This window comes from Tubulanus polymorphus, chromosome 4 (assembly GCF_964204645.1).
Source record: "Tubulanus polymorphus chromosome 4, tnTubPoly1.2, whole genome shotgun sequence".
Lineage (NCBI taxonomy): Eukaryota > Metazoa > Nemertea > Palaeonemertea > Tubulaniformes > Tubulanidae > Tubulanus > Tubulanus polymorphus.
Genome location: NC_134028.1, coordinates 21,050,764 through 21,073,230, shown reverse-complemented (window position 1 = coordinate 21,073,230; position 22,467 = coordinate 21,050,764). Strand labels below are relative to the sequence as shown.

Here is a 22,467-nt window from a genome sequence, read left to right as displayed (position 1 = left end):
TATTATAGTCGGTCAGTCAAGCTGGGATCAGAGTACTAACATGTTGGTGCTAAAGAATCTTACACCTCAGGTAAATTTCATATCTCCTCCTCCACAAAATCTATATCTGTAAGGTACCGTTGTGTATTGTCAACTTCTATTACTCGTCCGATCTGAGGGTAATCAATGTATCTGCAGTGGGATCGTAAAAAATTCAGTAAGAGGTTGCTTCAGTCAAAGGCTATCTCGGGGTGGGGGCCCTGTTCGAGATATATTTAAAACGCGTATATTTTCTGAGTGCTGTAGGCATGAAACACAAGGCAGGGGGGTCCTCCCCCAATAGATTTTGAAATGACATGTTCAAAATGTTGCAATTTCCTGCATTGTATTGCAACTAATTTTATCAAGAGGAAATGAGTTGATTATTGCAAGTACACGCCATTCTTAAGCTGGTACACGGCAGTATTTGGGAAAATGCCATGAAAATAAGACGTTCAGAACTTTGAGAGGCCCCACCCTATTTCTGCCGCTGTCACTTAACATCCAGGTTATACGGTTATCTACAAGGTTGAGTGGAGTCTAGTATATACCCTCATCTGACAACATACCACTACTATGCAATTATGTCTTACGAACAATTTAGTCAATAAGTTGAGAAAAAGGTTATTTTCCCTGACGAGGGGGCAGATTCCTGTCAAAAGATAAATTTGCCTCGTCTCCGATCGGTAAGCCGTACATGTATCAACGTTAATGACGTCATCCGACTCGTTACAGATTGATGGGCCGACCTTGAAGACACTATGCATGCAGCACGGTCCGCTGTTGACGTTTCATTTGAACCTCGGGTACGGTCAAGCGATCGTGCGTTACGCGACGAAGGAAGAGGGATTGAAAGCTCAACAAGCGTTGAACGGGTGCACGCTCGGTAACACTACAATCATGGCCGAGTTCGCGTCCGACATGGATATCGGTCGCATCAGCGGCGGCGGCGGCAGCGGTGAACAACACTCACAACACATTAATCCTACTTCAGCTGCTACGAGCTTGTGGTCACAAACGCAGACGCGTCAGGTAAACAAGATCGATTCCAATCAGTGGAATGGAATGACCGGGTCCGGATTCCAGGCCGGCAGCATGTGGGGAACCGGCTCGAACAACCTGCTCGGCGGATTCGGCGGGCAGGGTCTACTGCCCGGAGACCTGCTCGGCGGCGAGTCGATGTAAGTCGCTAGTCCCGGACAGTTGCGTGGACCGTTTGTTGAATACACGCGCGTGCTGAGCCTTGCGCGCGCGCGAACGCGTTTAACGCTTGTAATTGCGTACGCGCGCGCACGGGACGCGGCGGGTGGCACGAAAAATCGGTCGTATTAAACGTGCGTGCGTATTCGCGCAAACGATCCCCGAACCCAACTACGACTACTGTGTACGAACGATTGATTGAAATACTGTGATAGTCAGTATTATTATAATTATTACAATCTGCGCTCTCTGTTTTACCGAACGAGATACGAATTGAAGCCAAGTAGAAAAAAAACAAACTAACCACAAAAAAAAAACGAATGAACGGTACGAATTAAATATAGAAAAAAAATGATATATAAAATGATAGTAACGTGATTATTGATATTATTATGTAATTATATGTTATTTGTCAGAAAAATGCAAAGTATTTGGTGCTGCCCGCTCTCTTAGAGGGAGGGCACACGTTTTATTTTTAATTTAATACTACTTTACAAAACTAAACACAAAAAAAAGATGCGTTAGTACGAAAATGTCTTTCAATCTGATTCCTAGGATCGCTCGCCTAATGAAGATACTGTTTCCTTGTCACTGTATCGTATAATAATAATAATAAAACAATATTCAAACAAAAAAGAGATCTCTCTATTTCAAGTATAAAAAAATGCCATTTTTTTCGATGAAAAAAAAAAACTTGTGCGGAGTCCTGAGCCGCAGTAGCTGTATGAAAATTAGTCAATTGTAGCACAATTTAATAAGGACTCCAGTGTACTAGTGATGATATACTATGGATATTATATGTATGTTTAAAGAAAAAAAACAAAAAAAAAAACAAAAAATACGAAGAAACTTGATGATATGTTGAACTGTATAAAATAATGCCTGAAAATGCTGTGCTGATATCAATCATAGGGTTTACTTCCAAAATATGGATTTTAAAACACGTGCCTGTCTTAAAATGATAAATATTAATGATGATTTTTTTTCGAGTGTTGTCAGAACCGATTGAGCCATGTCAAACATTTTTAATGTAGTCCTTTGAGAGTCGCGTTAGTGCGTCGTCATAGTAACCGCGTGGAGTCGCGCCCGCTGGTGAACGTACCCGCGCGGGCGTCTCCGAAACCGCGACGCGACCCGTAAATGAACCGTTTTGCCGAGTCGCTCGGGTTTAGATTTTACGAACGTCCGACGTGGAGCTCGGCGAATTCGACGGGATTCAAAGTAGGTTAAGAACGCGCTGATATCTGCTGTGATAGGCGGTTTGCTTCAGTGGCAGTTACGAATATGAGTTCCCCCCGCCCCCCCCCCCTCCCTCGCCCCGGAACGAGGTTTGCGTTTTATAGATCGGTTTTTAGAACCGGCGATTTACTCAATTCGTGTTAGTCAAAATGAGTAATCGTCCGGTATACGGTGAACGCCGTCTGTAAAACGCGACCCGGTTTCGCAGTTCTCGAATTTCGACTCGGCGCGTTAAGATAGTTCATTTTCAAAGTTTTAACCGTCGAAACGAAATCGACGGTAACTGTGTGACCGGGTCGCGACTTGTCGTCGGCGAGGGGTTCGTTTTTTTTTTTCCGCGTGAGGGTTTATTTGTAGTGTGGCCGGTCGATGAGTGGTTATTCAATCGTGTAGCGTTCCCGAGTTATTTGCCCGTTCGTTTATAATATATTATATATATATATATATATGCTAAATTTTTGTCTCAAAAACGTTCACTCTCGACTCGGAAACTCTACACGCTTACTCAATATGGCATTATTATTATTATTACTATTATTATTATTATGATTTATCTCTCATCGACCGATCACGTTATTCGTATGAAACCTTCGCCCGCCGGAGCATAGCTCTGCGGACGGACGTTCGTATGTCGTTGCGTACGCCGAGACGGCCGGTTATTTGCAGAATGTCTCGCGGCGGCAGAGGCCCTCGTGTCGTCCGCTCATCGCCGGAGCGATATCGACCGGTTGTTATCGTCATCGTCGGCGTGGCCGACGGGGATTTTGGGTACGATAATAAATAATAAACGCGAGTAATTCGTTTGTGTGTCCATTTAAACTGTTATTCAAACTGTGTGATGATGATAATGATGATGAATAGAGGAAAGGTGACAATAAACTACTAGAGTCACTTGGTCCTGCTCTTAATACAGCAGGTCTAGGCCTCTACTACTTAGCATAAATAAAAAAAATATTCGTCTTGGTGTTAGTTACTTCTGTTCAGGCTCTTAGAAGGATTTCATGTTGAGGATTCAAATCGTTATTTGTTGCTTTGAGGACATCAATTATCAAACTTTATCAAATAAAGCTATCAAATTTTTTAATGAAACCACGTACAGTCAGTCAGTGGAACCTTGTTACAAGGATTTGGGGACCAGAATGTTCGTTATATCCACTCTATGAAATTAAGAATTCTATATTTTGTCATATCCGAAGAATAGTTGTACTCGAGGTCGTTCAAACGAGGTTCCTTGTAGTGGATCTCTAGACTGCAGGAGGGGCATCCTCCCTCGGCAGGGATTCGAACCTGATGGGCATCGTTACACTCGGTATTTCTAAAGAACTTACCTCTAACCGCCCTTTGGATTTTTCGTTCCGATTTAGAGTTTAGTTTTTTAGATGCAACTTGAATTGTAGACTGGTTACCGGTCTCTATCTTCAAGATTCCCATATTGAATGGGACAGGCAACCAGTCTACCTGAATGGTTCATTACAGGACTTACGAGCGATATACCGCTGTCAATGACACTCAGGTTCTCACTTCTCAGTGCATTCGTTATCGATTAAACAATGGGATTAAACAATTTAAAGAATGGAACATGTAATTTATAAACAAAAAAAACATTAACATCGAGGCTATGCGCATGTTAGGCTGTAGGCCTATTGATAGTGCTTTTCTCTGATGTGATGTATCATAACCACATATTAGTTTCGTTCACTTCAATATATTGTGTTTTAAAACATGTACAAGGTATGGAATAATCAACTGTCTAAATCTGTTTTGGAAAAAATAAAATACGTGACTAAAATTTAATAAGATTTTGTTCACATTTCTGGTCTTTACAGAATTTCAATTAAGAAAAAAATTACAGTTCAAAATTGATTATCTATTATTACAATTATACCCCTCTCCTCTGTTACAGAATTGAAATTTTATTGAAACTTTTGGGATGATATTATGATATAGCAGTGGTTATGGAGGGGGTAATAGTAGACCCCCTAGGTTTATGGCTTGGATGTGTGGCAGGCCTGCTATCCATCCGTCCTGGCTTGTAGTTGTCAATTTTGGCGCTTGAACCCACTTAAAAGAAATCTTCGATATCAGCTAAAACCCGGACTGGATTCTAGTGACACGAATCGAAAAAAACCAAAGGGCGGTTAGAGGTAAGTTCTTTAGACAGACCCGTTACACTCAGCCACAGCGTAAACGACTCGTCGCGCATGCGCATTGACTGCCTGGACTTGGAAACCTCTTGAAAAGTAACTAAAAATCAGGACTCGAACACGCAACCACGTGAGCGTAAGCATAACGGCGATAGCGATGCTAGCTTGCTGCTTCACTGGTTTTATAACTAAATATAGTCTTGCCTTAAGCTACCTCATAGTAATAAGCTGTAAAGCCTCACCTTACCCTACTCTAACGCCTCACCTTACCCTAAACCCTCTTGATACTAACCCTTATGATCTCATCAATTGAAAAAGCCGCCATTTTGTGTACCACTCGGTTATAGGATCTAACATTTACCCACGAACCGTACCGTGGCAGTCGAGATGCCATTAGGTTAGTTCGAATCCCTGCTGGGGAAGGATGACAGCTGTTTATTTTGATCACAGGGGGTATCAGAGTTGTAGGTAATGTAAAAACGATAATCTGTTAATCCAATGTATATAGTATATATAAAATAAGTTATTTTATACATACTATATACATTGGATTAACAGATTATCGTTTTTACATTACCTACAACTCTGATACGAGCCCCTGTGATTTTGATTAGCGCGCGCAGTGACGTCACACAGAGTCCAGACTTAAATGGTCCAAATCTCTATCTGAAATTTATCGTATCAGCAAAGATCCTTGACCCTAAAACATACGACCAGTATCTTTCATTTGGTACCAAAAACTTGTTCATGCATGGCGCACAGACCGCGCCAACCCGTGACAAAGTTTCGCCGTTTGTAGCTATAGGCAACGATAATCAAACCCTTCTCAAGCTCAAGGCCTAGTCCTGGCCCCGCCTCTCATCTGACCAATGCTATGTAAATAAAATACTCAAACCTGGTATCATATGAAAGGTCATAATATTTTCTGCAAACTTCTATTATACTGCTGACTGATAGTTTTTGAAATACAGCTATAGGACTTTTTTAACTATATGGCTTAAAAAGCGCAACAATGGCTGAAAATAATTTAATTTCTAGGGTAGTCGCTGTGTAACAAACTTGAACTTAAAAGGGTTAATGGTATCTATATCATCATCGATTACAGTACACGGAACATGATAGAATTAGTAAATTAATTATAGGTGCCTGAAACACTGGAGCCACATATGACTGCAGTCTACAATCGGTTGTATATTTCTCAACATTATGTATGATTCAATATCTGTCCGAATTACATGACTGTTCTAAATGCCACGTCATTTATCGTAGTGTTGTTCATTTACATAAAAGTTTTCCATAGTTTTCTGATGAAATATATTTCAAAAACACCTGCAGCTACAGGCGCAACTGTATAGTACTGCGCATAGGGCAATGCATAATTAACAGCTAATTATAGGGGCCTCTTTTATAGACTAGTACGAACTTCATCTCATATATATCTCACTTTATCGAAACCGGAACATTTGACTCTAGTCGACCATTGCAATTTCGCCACTTGAACTAATAATGGTCCTAATGTATAACTTGGTTCTTTCTACTCAAAATGCAGAGGGATTAATGTTAATGATTGAATAATGTATGTTCATGTATCTCTATTATACTTCATACTATCATAGAATATTATATACTAGCAAAAATACCCATCTTTAGATGGGATGGAAAATGATGTGTGGCTCCTTTAATGTCAGCCTAATAAATTCCGATCGACAGGCTTCCTGGAACAAACATTGGTTCACAGATAAAACAACTCACACGCATACAAGCCACCTACTGCCAACTTCTGGAATCTACTGGGATTTTGGAGATTTGAATTCGGCTGAAATTAGACCCTGGATCCAAATAAAATTGTTATTGAGGAATCTATTCCTCTGTGTACATGCCAAGTTTCATGACAATGATTAGATTTCGCGCAAACTGGTTATGAAAAACAGCAGTTTCTCCTCTTTAATAATAGATATATTACGTTTTGAACGTGAGATGTCAAAGGTAACAAGATATATTGTTCCAGTTATTTGTGATAAATTTGTCCAAAAATATATGTTTCATGATTTCGACTTCCGCGAGAGCACAAAATCAACCATGTGAAACGCATGTTCATCCATGTATAATCTGCATTAAAAACGATCCGATTAGTGTTGGCCCAATGAACTACCCATGTTGAAAGTGTAATGGTCAGAGATTCCAATGAGCTATATGGGAACTTTCACATTTATTCTAGCTGCTTGCCAGGGGTAGTACCACGTGTTGTCAATGAACAACCTAGTGGAAAGTGATTAACATTTTTTGGGGCAAATAAAATATCTATCATACTAGCTAATGCACTATTATTAACTGCCTGCAAGTTTTTCTAATGTTCAGTCGAACTATTTTGATCCGACAAGCGTTCAGTTCCAACCGAGCTAAAAACGAACCTACGCGCGGATTCTACATCGCTTCGGGCCTGCGATATCTTTAGTACAAACATTTCTCGAACCATGGACGTATAAACTTGAACTTAAGAATTCAGGGGCCTGGACCCAGTTCTACAGTTGTAAGTTAGTTAAAGTTAGTTCATTTTCCGTGATTTAACTCAGAGTTACGGTAAATCTTAACTCGGGACTGTGGAACTGGACCCAGTTACTCAAAAGTTGGTTAGAGCTAACCAACTAGAGATAGTTGACATAGGGACAATTAGAATTGCATTTTTACTATGGAATTTATTCGCCGGTATTCTTCAACCAACTTTTTGGCAACTGGCTCCTGTATTTGATTCACAAGGTTAAGTTTTTTAACATTAGATCGAAATTCATGTAATCCCTGATAACGAAAAAGGGCACTCTGTACAAGTCTCGCAGATCCCATTGGATTCGCCCCTGTAGACCTATTCCAAATTAGATTAAATACGCACTTTATAGGCCTAGAATATTATTAATGTATATGGTAATTCAGGAAAATTGCATAAATTCGATAAAATGGATTTACCACATTCTACGTATATGAGACTTTGACAGGTTGACAGATTGAGAGCCAGGTGTCGCAGTGAATCGATTTGCTCCACGTGATAAAAGCCGGAAGTTCTTTCAGCTTCAGAACGTGAAGCAGTTTCGACACTTAGTCAATTTGAATTTGGATTCACTTCATTTGCGGAAACAATGAATATAAAGGTAGGTCAGCGAAGACACGTACGTAGAACGTTGGATCCGGAGACGATAGCAGTTTCTCTGCCATTCTGATAGCTTTTACAAGCGTATGAATGAACATCTTGTGTTTATCTTAATGAAATGAGGAATATTGTATAGTTTCCATGTCAAAATCGGCCTATACATCTTATGATTATCAGTAAAATAACATTTGTAATAAAAACTCTATTGATTTAGTAATTATCAACCCTTGGAGGAAGATAATTAATATAATCATAGTTGTGAATAGTAAATTGTTAGTTTGGCACTCTCTCACATGTCAGCTTATGTCAACTTTAGTCACCCATTATGAATATGAGATCAGATCAGGATAGAACAGAACAGAACAGAACCGAACAGAATTAGAGTCGGAGTTAGAGATACGCCGAATAAGTTCTGAAACCGACAAGCGCCGACCTGCCGAATATTATAGCGAAAAGGCCGACCTGCGAGTCGCGAGCTTTGACATACCTTATCCACTTCAGATCATCGAAAATATACTAGTTAGTATTCTCCTCGTCTGGACTCGGATTTAAAGAGACGTTCCACATAGGATCGCTTCCGATAGAGAGCACACCTTTCTATGTGGCCTCTCTACAAAATACGCACGGTATCAACTGGGGCGACCAGCACGAAAGTACAACTTTCTGCTGAAGTTTGTTGTATCATTTATCTGTATGAATTACGTAAGAGAAGTTTAATGGTTCCGTGAGATCCAAGGGAAGCGCAAACTGCTGTGTTAATAGAACATTCATTATCATAATCTTTGGAATGAAATGTAATTTGCTTGAAATTCTTCTCTGTGGCATGCGAGTCATCACTAAACTGCCGCTTTACCGGAGGCGCATTTGTTTGAAATCGGTTATTGCACAAATCCTATCGGTTTGTAGGGAAATCGTCTTTGCTTGCAATTCAATACGACGTATAAACGCAAGTTACAAATTCCATCTTTTTTTCTGGCGTTCAGCAAATGTCGTGAAATACAAAGCTTTAGCAAATATCACTGATGATATGATTTAAAACATCGCGCCTTATACGATTCTTATCTAAAAAAGTAAGATATTAATTGAGTGAAAAATTGCAACAAAAGCGTGACAGATATGTCTTCACTGATATCAATACGGAAATGTTTTAAATGAACCTCCTTAGATGATACGTTGACCTTCAGAATTGACTCGGGCGGTTAAACTTTAACTAACCGAGTCATTGTATCTGGTTAGGCTAATTTTACCTGTACTGTATCAATGGTTATAACTTTATTACTGCAAATTTTGATATCTTATCAACAATTTGACATGTATATTGCATATATACCATTATAGGCAGGTAAATGAAAGTTTAATCCAATCTAAAAACAATGTTTTTTAATGTGGCGGGCTAATATCAATTCAAAGGCTGATTCCATTAATGCCAATGCTTTATTTAATGAAATTGTTCTCTTAATAAAGACTATAAGCCACTTTTGATAGAAACGATTTATTTTATCTGACCACCAGTTTTAACACAGACTTTTGTATAGGATGAAACGGACTAAATTTAGACTGTTCTCAATAACACGCATTGAGGGGTTCTTTTATTTGAGAGCGCGGCTGAGGGGTATTTGAGAGCGCGGCTGAGGGGTATTTGACGGCGCGGATGAGGGAAATACTGCCTGTGTCACGTGTCAGATATCTTACAGCTAATCTTTTAGCGTTGATAAACACGATGTATTAACAAATGAATATACATGTAGGCGCGATTCAGAAATATATTGACCATTCTGTAATGCACTCGTTATTTTGAAACTTTCTCTTTACTCTTTCAAAAATCTAATTGATTCAATAATAGACGATGTTTAAGATGATCTGTTTTGATTCCATCCATATTCAGGTTCATGTGATATTGGCCGTGTTGGTGTTGTCGTTGGGTCTGGTGTGCGCTGACAATAATCCGGGTTTACCTGACGGTTGTCAACCATATAATGGTAAGATCGTGGCTTGCAAAGAAAGTGCTGCAAAAGAAAATGACGGAGAAACACTTCAGTGTCCTTTCGATGAAGAGACGACCGATTGTTTCAATAAAGCCAATTCCGAACATTGTAATGGTGGTACCGAGGATTGCGAAAAGCTATGTGAATCAGTAGAAAACAAATACGAAGATTGTTATTTAGAGGCGTAGGCTACGTATGATAATGTGAGTTGAATTACCAATAAAAAATATGGTCGTTAAATCTATGTTGTGTTATTCTTAGATTTAAGTACCTTGCTCTCTCAATTAAACTTTCTGAGATATGATATAGAATCAAAGTACACAAAGAGGATGCATTTTGGATAGAATGTATAAATTCAACACTGATCATTACACTTTAACGGATATACAGCGTGCTAACCATACATGTTTATTGGATCACGGTAGCAAGAGCATAATACGTACAATAGTGAAAGTGCAGCGAACGAACGAACGAACGAACGAACGAACGAACGAACGAACGAACGAACGAACGAACGAACGAACGAACGAACGAACGAACGAACGAACGAACGAACGAACGAACGAACGAACGAACGAACGAACGAACGAACGAACGAACGAACGAACGAACGAACGAACGAACGAACGAACGAACGAACGAACGAACGAACGAACGAACGAACGAACGAACGAACGAACGAACGAACGAACGAACGAACGAACGAACGAACGAACGAACGAACGAACGAACGAACGAACGAACGAACGAACGAACGAACGAACGAACGAACGAACGAACGAACGAACGAACGAACGAACGAACGAACGAACGAACGAACGAACGAACGAACGAACGAACGAACGAACGAACGAACGAACGAACGAACGAACGAACGAACGAACGAACGAACGAACGAACGAACGAACGAACGAACGAACGAACGAACGAACGAACGAACGAACGAACGAACGAACGAACGAACGAACGAACGAACGAACGAACGAACGAACGAACGAACGAACGAACGAACGAACGAACGAACGAACGAACGAACGAACGAACGAACGAACGAACGAACGAACGAACGAACGAACGAACGAACGAACGAACGAACGAACGAACGAACGAACGAACGAACGAACGAACGAACGAACGAACGGAACGAACGGAACGAACGAACGAACGAACGAACGAACGAACGAACGAAAGAACGAACGAACGAACGAACGAACGAACGAACGAACTAAGCAAGTATAGCTAAGTTCATTGTAATTGATTATGTTAATTCATTGGTGTTGATTCATGATCACAAAGCCCATCCGTAAGTGAAAAAACGCGTGCTAATGTTTGTCATGTCACGTGTATTATGTTATTTTTTACGAATTTGATTATCATTGATTTGGCCCGTTGTAACTTGAAGACTTTCGGCAAAATGTGAGGTAGTTGTGAATCTGGTGATTGTAAAGCGTCCAAGATCTTGCTTTTCGTAATAGTATAACATGCTAATCCGCTCACTGGTCGCGTTATGGCATCACCAAAGATCCCATGAGCACAAAAAACAAAAACGCTTTAATTGAAAATGCTTTTTTCTTAAACCCTTAAAATACAACGCTGAAACTCACGATTATAAGAATACTAAGAGGTAATAGATATCTAAGACTTATAGTTGAGACTATTGTTATGAAATGAAGAGTTTACAGTAAAGTTTCAATGTCAAAATATATATCATATAATTATCAGTAAAATAACAATTGTAATAGACACTCTTTTAAGTAATTACCAACTTTAGCGAAAGATAATTGATATCATCATAGCTAATTTTATCCTCTTATCTTAAAAAGAAACCTGTCCAGATTAGAAGAATTACAGAAAAAAGTCGTTCGAATAACTTCTAAAATTCCAAGACATGATCCAGTTAGAAATACTTAAACACGCATATCAGTTTATCAACAGTGAACTACCGACACCGATCATAGACTTATTTCAAAAGAATTCTGTATATCATCAATACAATACTCGTCAGCACAATCATCCTCGAATCGCTCACCATAAGAAAAGCATTTTTAATAAAAGTTTCTTCAACTTAATTCCAATAATGTTGCAAAATTCCAATAACAACCTTGAATAAAAAAAAATCACCTAATTCCCTCAAACAGTCATTTAAAAGCGATTATCTCTTGAAAATATTTATCTGAGCCATGTTTGTATGTGAATCTGTGAATGTTTGGTATGCCTGTGAAGAATGAATGTGTGTAGAGGGTCATCCTTATTACCGAGATGTTCATGAAATGAAATATAGCATATTTATTTATTCCTTATCGATTTTAACAATTGAAATCATGTTATATCAGTGATACATAGAGTCATATTTTACATATCTTTTTATTTAAAAAAAATTTGACTTCAAATACGTAAACTCGGTTAGCAATAAAATTTCATCGAATTTGATTGATCGACGATCTCATCTCGATAAAGTTATTTTTCTACAAAAATATCCGACAAAATGTGTAAAATATGACTCCAGCAGGCATTTATTACTGATATAATGTGATTTCAATTGTTAAAATCGATAAGGAATAAATAAATATGTTATATTTCATTTCATCTCGGTTCATCTCGGTAAAATACGTCATCTCGGTAATAAGGATGACCGGTGTAGGGTGGGTGCCCTTTTGTCGATTGATTCTTGCGAGTTTTATACATCTTCGGGCTGAATGATGTTTGATCAGAGGTTGCTGAACGGCTTAACATTAAACACTTTGCTGAAGGATGATGGAGGTTTTATATACTTTCATCCACACATGAATAAAATCTTGTTAAAAGCTAGATTTGAACTGTGGATTCGAAAATTAACCGAATTGCAGGAAGAAACGGATTGGCGAGCCGTTTAGCGGCGAAGTCAGAGTGACCGATCAGGTCGCGAGACTGGGGGTGTCCCTCCTCGACATATTGAAAAATCGGGAAAATGGTGGAATTTTATAGCATTTGAGCTGACAACCTGCCGAGTCATAGTGCCGTGGCCAGGATGCTGTGATGATATCTATACGAAAAAGCCCCTAGATCACCCCTGTAGTGGATCTCTACACTGCAAGAATAATTACTCCCTCGCAGACATCAGCTCTATCAATTTCTATGGCCTATTTTCTATGGTTAACACTCAAGGATGTGCAGTCATTACTTCTTATCCAAAATGAAATCTTGATGTGTAGACTAGATATAAGCTATGCATGTCTGCACATGAAGATTTTCACAACACTGACAAATGGCCGTCGGATTCATACATTATTTGAAGCAGTGCATGAGTGACATAAGCGAAATTTTTTGGTCCCGTCTGATCCCCACTGGGGCCTGACACAAAAGACCTTTTGTGTCAGGTCCCTGTGTCAGATCCAAGGAAAGTTGCACATACCATATAAAGATTACACTAACTATTCACATACAACTGCGGTAATTCTTGCAAACTATACGCTGCCGCTTAAAAGTGGCTTGAAACCGATTTCAAAAGCAGATTCCCTAAAATAAAAATTGTGTTTTAATATTATTAAGGAAGTGGATATTTTGCCAATGCGACATTATTTTAGTGAATTTATTTTAGGATATTTTGCCAATGGCTATATATAATAAGATACTAATTAAATATAACAATTAAATCCTTATATCGGTTTTAGGGTTAGGGTTCGATAGAGTTAGGCTCTAGAGGGTACAGACGGTTAGGGTTAGGGTGAGGTTTTTAAGGTCCGTTTTACCCCTAGGGATAGGGTAAGGGTAAGGCGAGACTATATGAAGTGAAAACTTACGAGTGGATTGCAAGAGCCTCTGTGGTCTAGTGGGTAGACGTTTGGCCAGCAATTTGCTGGTCCGGGTTTCTAACCCCCTCTATGCCCCTATTTCTCTAACTTTGTTCTCCACACTTAGACACCACACCTATTGCATGTCAAGCATGTGAAAATGGCGTCTCGTCGAATCAGCGAAACTGGGATCAACTCGGAATTAACAGACACTCAATTGATACCGGTACATAATATTCACGTTGTAAGTAGTTGGCCTTGGCCGAATGGGGAGATGCTTTCTTTATCAACCATATGTGAAATGTATTCAGTGAAGTGATGTTTTTATGCGGTGATGTGAAAAATGACTAGATTTTATCTGAATAAGGTTTACAATTGTTGAACTCCTCATCAGTGGTTTGAGATCAGATTATTGGATCCACCGCAGCATCTCTACTGATATTTCCCATACAGACAGTGAGTTGGGTCAGACTTGGGAAAGACCAGAAAATCAGATCAACTGGATATTCGCAATATTCTCCTAACCTCATTGGCCACACCTGATGTCAGATATGATTTTTGCTAGAAATTGAGTATGAAATCCATCTCGACAAACTCTTTTTAATTGGCAATTCTATTGACATTTTAAAGCAAAATGGTACTCATCCTCAATTTCATTCCGATTACAACATCTGCAAATACAATTATTGTGAGGTTTCTTAGGTCTGGCCCAACGTCCAGTTTCGACTAACAGATCATGACTAGAACATCTAAACCTTGCAATCCTAGTGCGTACCTCCTTAAGGTAAATCTAGATATCATTCATAGATTACTCCCTTCTTAAATTTACGAAAGTATTTGGCTTTAGATGAGTTTTCTAAAAAGTATGCCATTGCTGTTTGAACTGATCAAGCATTGTAACCTCGATTGAGTGCAGGAACCACTTTTCATTGTCAACTTGCTGGTCTAACCAGAATTGGCCATATCCGAGACCATTCAATAGATCTCTAACCGAAGAAGCCCAATTAATTACACGGTGATCGCGTATATCATCTAGCATTTGATTGTACATCAGCTTATTTAGTTTCTCGGGTATTATTTTAAGTATATAAAGCCAGTATTTCAAAATTAACATTCTTTGCTGGATAAATATGGGATATTGACCAATTTCACTAAATACAAAATTACCAGGTGTTGAGTTTTTTTTTTAACTCCCAGGAGGTATTTATAAAATTTGAGAGGGATTCTTTCCAGATTTCTTTGTTCCTTGAAACCCCATATTTGGCAGCCATAAGTTAAAACAGGTACTACACGGCTGTTAAAGAATTTTCTATGGCTAGCCTGGGTGTACCTCGAAGCTCTAAGCTCGATTGTGGCATATATGGTTTGTCATACTTTCGATCGAAACATACCTTTTTTGCAAAAAAGATCTTGTCGGTCAACGAAAATATATTAGTCTAAAATATTCATGACATTTTTGAAAAACCCGCATGGGGATGACTATGTTATAGTCGAAACATTGAATAAACTAATAGCTGAAGGAAAGATTTTTTCGCATGTTCAATAATCGCCGGTCGAACATCCGATCCTCCGATATCCAAACATTAATGGTTTCTATATTTCATCATCAATTACAATACACGCCGAACATGATAGAATTAATAGAGTAATGATGCCTGAAACACTAGAGCCATATAATGGCTGCTGTACAATCGATTTCTCAACATGACTTGTGATTCAATATCTAGCTGAATTACATGATTGTTCTAAACGCCACGCCATTTATCGGAGTGTTGCTGATCTGCATAAAAGTTTTCTGATGAAATATCGAAGTTGCATAAACACCTGCAGCTACTGTAGTCTGCATTAACTGCGTATAGGGCAATTCATGATTTACAGCAAATTATAGGGGCTGCTTCCATAGACTATTAAGAACTTTGGTCGTCCCCATAAATATAGTTCTAATACCTTATTCCAAAGGTGAAATATACCATACATAAAAGTGCCTGCCAGAGATGAGGAAATATGAATAGAATGAAATGAACATGAGAATATATTAACAATCATTTAAGTCCTGAAGGGATGTGAATAAGTTGAAAACGAACTAACCAATAGCTAATCAAGTCGACCATTGCAATTTTGCCACTTACACTAATAAAAGTTTGATGATCCTAATGTATAACTTGGTTCTATCAAAATGTCGACTATATTGGTTGTCCCCAAAGAGTATAGTTGTGATATATGATACCAGAGATAGGTTTAAATATACCAAACGTAAAAGTGCCTGCCAGGGGTAAGGAAATATGAAGAGAATCAAGTGAACATGAGAATATATTAACATTAATCAGTAAAGTCCTGAAGGATTGAATAAGTTGAAAACGAACTAAATCTATAGCTTTCACTCAAAATACAGAGGGATAGTGATTGAATAATGTAGATACATGTACATAATGTTTTTCTATACTTGATATACTATTATGTTACAGCTAGGTTTAAAACTCACCTTTAACCTAAATGGGGTACCCGCAGTGCTACTGTGGCAATCGAGGATTCCACGTATGGCAGGTGAGGATCCACCAGGTTCGCTAGTAGATAGCTGTATTGCTCCACCAATCTATATATAGTTTGTTCAGTTCCAGATTGATAGAAATTTTAATACCACTTTCATTGATTAAAATACTTCAGAAAATTCAGCTAAATCGAGCTTTTCGTTAATTGGTTTTGATCGATTGCTCTACATACACAGGAACTCTACCTTGAGTTAGGTATATTGAAAATATATTATGCAGACACCTCGCTTTATTTTACACCCAGCCCAACAAAGCTCTAACTTCTCTAGAAACTTATCCGATCCGTATATTTGGTGGCTGATTCGGGCCACATTAGAAAAAATGGACTACATTCAAGCTCGACCATTTTGTTTTTAAGCATATTTTCACTTATAATCAGCTATTCATTTAAACGCCACGTTAAAGCGAGTTTAGCGTTTTAACGCCCCATTAGAACCTGATTTTCGAATTAATCCGGTTACTTAAAACGATTAATTCGCAAGTTTACGGTATCCGTTTTTACAACCAACAAAAAAGAAAGGGACGCTAACTTTACCCGTGTCACATTCACACCAGGTTGTCCCTTCTGAAAAAAAGATTATGATAAATCGGGATTGTGGCAAAGACTTTGCCCATTAAGACTTTTCCGGATAAAGGATATTACTCAGCCACGGCACGAACCGAATCTCGATGCCATCAGGTTTGAATCCCTGCTGGGGGAGGATGAAAGCGGGCAACTTTTGATTTTGATCAGCGCGCGCAGTGACGTCACGCAGAGCGTCCATACTTAAATGGTCCAAAAATCTATCTGAACTTTATCGTATCAGTAAAAATTAATGATTCTTACACATACACACGACCAGTAGGCCATATTTTTCATTTGGTACCAAGAACGTGTTCATGCATACCACACAGACCGCGCCAACCCGTGACAAAGTTTTATCGTTTGTCTCTTAGGCGACGAAAATCAAACCATTCTCAAGGTTAAGTCCTGGCCCCGCCTCTGATAAATCTGACAAAAACTGACCCTGAATTCTATGTAACTAAAATACTCAAACCTGGTATCATATGAAATGTCATTATATTGTTTGCAAACTTTTATTATACTGCTATAGGACTGATAGTTCTTGAAATACGTGTATTATATGGCTTAAAATATGTGTTGTCGAAAAGCGCAACAATTGCTAAAAATAATTTAATTGAATTTCTAGGATAGTCGCAGTGTAAAAACTTGAACTTAAAAGGGTTAATGATCATCAATTACAATACACGGAACATGATAGATTTAGTGAATTAATTATAGGTGCCTGAAACACTAGGTACAATCGGTTATATATGTCTCAACATTATGTATGATTCAATATCTCTATGAATTACATTACATGGTTGTTCTAAACGCCACGTCATCCATCGTAGTGTCGTTCATTCGCATAAAAGTTTTCTGATGAAATATCGACGTTTCAAAAACACCTGCAGCTACAGCCGCGTAATACTGCGTATAGGGCAATGATGATTTACAGCAAAATATTGAGGGGCTTCTTTCATAGAATATTATGAACTTTTAATCTCAATTGATAAATGAGTTGGCCCCTGTGTTAAAGCTCCGTCTACGAAACCGGAACATTTTGACTCAAGTCCTTTTCAACTCGATCATTGCAATTTTACATTTGAACAATAATGATGTGATGGTCCCAATGCAGAACTTGGGACATTCAAAATGTCGACTATTGGTCGTCCCCAATGCCAATGCCTATGTCAAATGCCAAGGTCGCTGTGGAGCTACTTCCGGGTTTGATTTCTGGTGTATGGCAGGTGAGGATCCGCCAGGTTCGTTAGTAGATAGTTGGTCGTCCAGGTTCAATTTCCTTCTACATTTCAATTAAATCTGAATGAAATTTTCTCTTAATGAATCAATCATTTATGAGAACTATTATCCAAATCTGATAAGAAGAATGAGTTTTTTTCATGTTGGTCCTGATATGGATTAAGAATCCAGTTCAAAGTTAATTTAAAATGAACTAATGAGATATTTTCTATGGTAATTCAGGAAAATTGCATAAATTCGATAAAAAGGATTTACCACTTTTACGTAAGACTTTGACAGGTTGAGAGCTGCAGGTGCCGCAGTGAATCGATTTGCTCCACGTAATAAAAGCCGCGGTTCTTTCAGCTTCAGAACGTGAAGCAGTTTCAACACGTTGTCAATTTGTCGCAGATTCACTTCATTTGCAGAAACAATGAATATAAAGGTAGGTCAGTGAAGACACGTACGTAGAATATTGTCATATTCGACCCGGAGACAATTGCCATTCTGATAGCTTAAGCCGCTTTTTGACTTTACCTTACCCATGGCTTGTAGCAAGTCATGCTTAGCCTAAGTTAGTTAGTGCTAATCTTTAGAAAAACTTAGTTAAGGCACTGAAGCTGATCCGGGCTTCCTTACTACAAAAAAGTTCCGAAGAGTGCTTTCTTGACTCACACAAGTTATATGAACTGTCAAGACGTTATTTGTGGTATGTATTCGTACTTTGTTGAAACAAGCCGAGCAACTTTGACAACTTATGAATGACGTAATGAAATTTATTGGTGCCGTGAGATGTGTTAATAGAACATTCATTTCCTTTGGATCGGAATGAAATGTAATTTGATTGAAATTCTTCTCTCTGTGGCATGCGAGTCATCACTAAACTGCCGCTTTACCGGAGGCGCATTTCTTTGAAATCGGTTATTGCACAAATCGTTTTTCGGGTCTTTGCTCATATTAGGGAGGTATCAGGTCCCCCTCCCTGTTCATATTAATCGTCTTTTTTGTTCGCAATTCATTAATTACTAAGTTACAAATTCCATCTTCTTTTCTGGCGTTCAGCAAATGTCGTGAAATACAAAGCTTTAGTAATATAGGGCGAATAGTTATTAGGGTTATGTGTGTATATGTTCAATTCAATTCAATTCCATATTGTATAGGAGTAGATAGTGTGCGTGCGTGCGTGCGTGCGTGCGTACGTGCGAGCGAGCGTGCGTGTGTGTGTTTATGTGTGCCGTGTGCACAATAGCGCACATTAGATCGTGCGCTGATGCGCACACTGAATGCAAATGGCTCGGGTTACGAGGAGGGAGTTATTTGAAAAGAAAGAACAGCATTTAGTTACTATAATTAATATGTAAGGACTTTTAAGGGATGGTTATTGTAGTACAGGAGGGAGTAGAATGGAAGTAGCCAGGATTGATAATACCAAATAGGGTAAGGATACAAGCGGGCGAGGTCAGGGTATAGGAATGTAAAGAATGTACCAAATAGTATATAAGTCTAAGGTGTTTGAAGTTAAGGGAGTTGGGGAGATAAAGCAGAACGATATGTAACACCAAGAAGAAGAAAATAAGGAAGTAGTGTGGTCGTAAAGAAGACTAGTTTCAACTTATATTCACTTGAGAAAGGAGAAAGCTGAGGACAAATAAACCAGCCGGTCAACAACATTGGTGAAAGTAGTCACACACCAACTGTTAGAGAAACGCAGTGACATAACAATTGGTGGAGCTTGTAGTCCCACAACAGTGAATATCACTGATGATCTATGCTTCATTACAGGAAATTGTCGATGTTATTTCTTTTCGCTGATCATCGTAACTATCAATTAATTACTGACTATCTTAACAACCTATAATCGGTAAATGAAAATCAACACCGCGATATGATTTCTATCTATTTGTTTCTTTTTGTATTTTTTGATATTTCATAAACATTTATACATATATCATGTTCATTCATTGGCTCCTTCAGTCTTTCGACCATGGATAAACAGCGCCGCAGAGAGTTCAGTTTAAATCCTAGCGTGTCTCTGAGCTCGCCTCAGAGTGGCTTTAGCACAAAAGTCCTAATATCATGTAGATATACCATTATTAGTCAGGAGAATGAAATCTTAATCCAATCTAAAAACAAAGTTTTTTACTGCGGTGGGCTAATATCAGTTCAAACGCCGATTCCATTAACGCTTATGCTTTATTCAATGAAATTGTTCTCTTAACTTTAAAGCCACTTTTGATAGAAGTATGATTTATCATATCTGACACACAGTTTGTATAGGATGAAGACTGTTCTCAATGACACGCATCGCTGAGGGGTATTTGAGAGCGCGGCTGATGGGTATTTGAGGGCGCGGCTGAGGGGTATTTGAGAGCGCGGCTGATAGGTATTTGAGAGCGCAGCTGAGGGGTATTTGAGGGTGCGGTTGAGGGAATACTGTTACGTGTCAGATATCCTACAGCTAATCTTTAAGCACTGATAAACACGATGTATTAACAAATGAACATAGGCACGATTCAGAAATAGATATTGATCATTCTGTAATTAACTCGTTATTTTGAAACCTTCAAGTTGACTCTTTCAAAAATCTAATTGATTTAATGAAAGACGATGTTTAAGATGATCTGATTTAATTCCATTCATATTCAGGTTCTTGTGATATTAGCCGTGTTGGTGTTGTCGGTGGGTCTGGTTTCCGCTGACATGACCAGTGGTTGTAAATCTTATGATCGTAAGATTGTGGATTGCAAAGAAAGTGCTGCAAAAGAAGATGACGGAGAAACACTTTTATGTCCTTTTGCTGAAGTGACGACAAAATGTTTCAAGAAAGCCAATATCGTAGGGGCGATACCGAGTGTATCTCATCTTTTTCTTGGGGCGTACTCTTTTATGACCTCCGAACCGAAGTCTCCAAACAAAATCTCCGGTTGGCTGCACACAAAATATCCGAATCACACCACCTCGACAGAAAGGAGGTTTTGGACACTCCAAAAAGTCACGTGACCAATTGGAGGCAAACGGATTCTCCGATCTGATAAAAGAGTACACCCTAAGGAAGAACGTGGTACGTACTTGCAAAATGCTCACACGGATCTGTCACACGAAATGTGAAAAATCCAATCGATCTACTAGAAGAATGTTGGTGTATACAGAGGGTGCAGACAGCAGGTAGAAATAGACCATATGTCCAATTATCGGTTTTTTGCAACAGCACAGGAACATATCATATTAAGATGACCCAACCTACTGGTGTCTTCCAAAACCATCACCTGATGGGCTCTATTCAAGTTCAAATATACTTTATTGTTCCCAGTAATGCAAACACAAGCAAAGAGAATTACGAATCTTTATTTAGAAATCAACGTATCTTATTTTTCATTTAGGCCTATCAACTTTGAATTTCAATGGAATTTAATTTGGAATTTCTAATTTGGAAAAATTAATTGCTGAATCGACGTTCCGCGAATAATGCTATTTTTAGATCCCCGATTACAAAAACCTCAATACTGGATATATAGATTGATATGAATAAACCATTTTACAGTTGCTAGCCGCCATTTTGTTAGGGTACTTTTGTCCCGTATTGTTGGGTCATTTTTTTCGTTTTTTTTTAAACTATCCGTGATGTGTATTGTATCATATTTCATCTGCCCATGGATGGATTTTGACAACTTCAGCAACATTCAAACCGCACAAATCTTTAGTTTTCAGTTATGTAAAAATCATTTCTCAAATTTACAACAATGCGACATGAGAGCGATATAAAAATCGGTGGTCAGTTTTTGCCGTGCGCATAGAAATCCAGGGTACTGAAATTTCGTTATTTTCAGAAATAATTTTCTAAAAAATCCAAACATTTCAAGCACTGTGCGCATAAACGCCCCCTTTCAGGTGAACTTTGAAATTTTAAGATATCTTTCCTAGTTTTTTTCGTATGGCAATTTAACTGCAGCGCGTGTATTGTCATTCCGAGATTCGGCGCTGTTTTCTTTGCGTGTATTTCAGTATATGGGTGTTATTTCTTCATTTTCACTACACTTGTCTCTACGGAAAATGGTTTTAATTGTTGGTACGAGTATCAGGTTTAAATATTACGGCATTAATACTGTATTCCGTTCTCCGGCGCTAGTTCGTAATGGCTGTAATGGTAGCCGCTTTTACGGCAGGCAGAGGCTTACGTACATGCACCCAAGAAAACCCAAAAATATCACTCTTTTGTTGTAAATGCAATCCACACACTTCTTGCGTTTTTGTGATGGTAGATGTCACTTTTTACTTTTTATCACGTGCGTCTGACATTCGAACTTGATACTTGATATTTCACCACCAAAACAAGAAAACATTTTCCTATATTTTCTTCCCAATCTAATCAATCTTGTGTGTACTTAATACAAAGTATTCATAGAAAGTAGCTGAATATTTGCCCCACCCCATTTGTCCAGCTTTTTGACCACTTCTCCATCCATCTAATTTCAGTAGATTTTAATGTAAATTTATTGATAGACTACTGATTTAAATGGTCATCATACTCGATTTTGAGTGATATATTTCTTTTCTTCTTCCATCTCAATATAGGCCCATATATTCTCTTCCCGCGCGCAACTTCGAATGCGTGATCAAAATGCCGCTCAGTCTCGCTG

General features: G+C 38.6%; 1 protein-coding gene across 6 annotated transcripts in view; it reads left to right on the top strand.

The window, feature by feature from the left end:
• The window catches only part of LOC141904621 (uncharacterized), a 41,747-nt gene extending 38,354 nt beyond the window's left edge, over positions 1–3,393 (top strand). For all 6 annotated transcript variants that reach the window (XM_074793238.1, XM_074793237.1, XM_074793241.1 and 3 more), the window contains 2 exons: positions 9–70; positions 754–3,393. In XM_074793238.1, coding sequence (XP_074649339.1) covers positions 9–70; positions 754–1,203 — 512 coding nt within the window. In that variant the 3' untranslated portion in view covers positions 1,204–3,393. The remainder of the gene's footprint in view (positions 1–8; positions 71–753) is intronic.
• Positions 3,394–22,467: the final 19,074 nt, after the last annotated feature.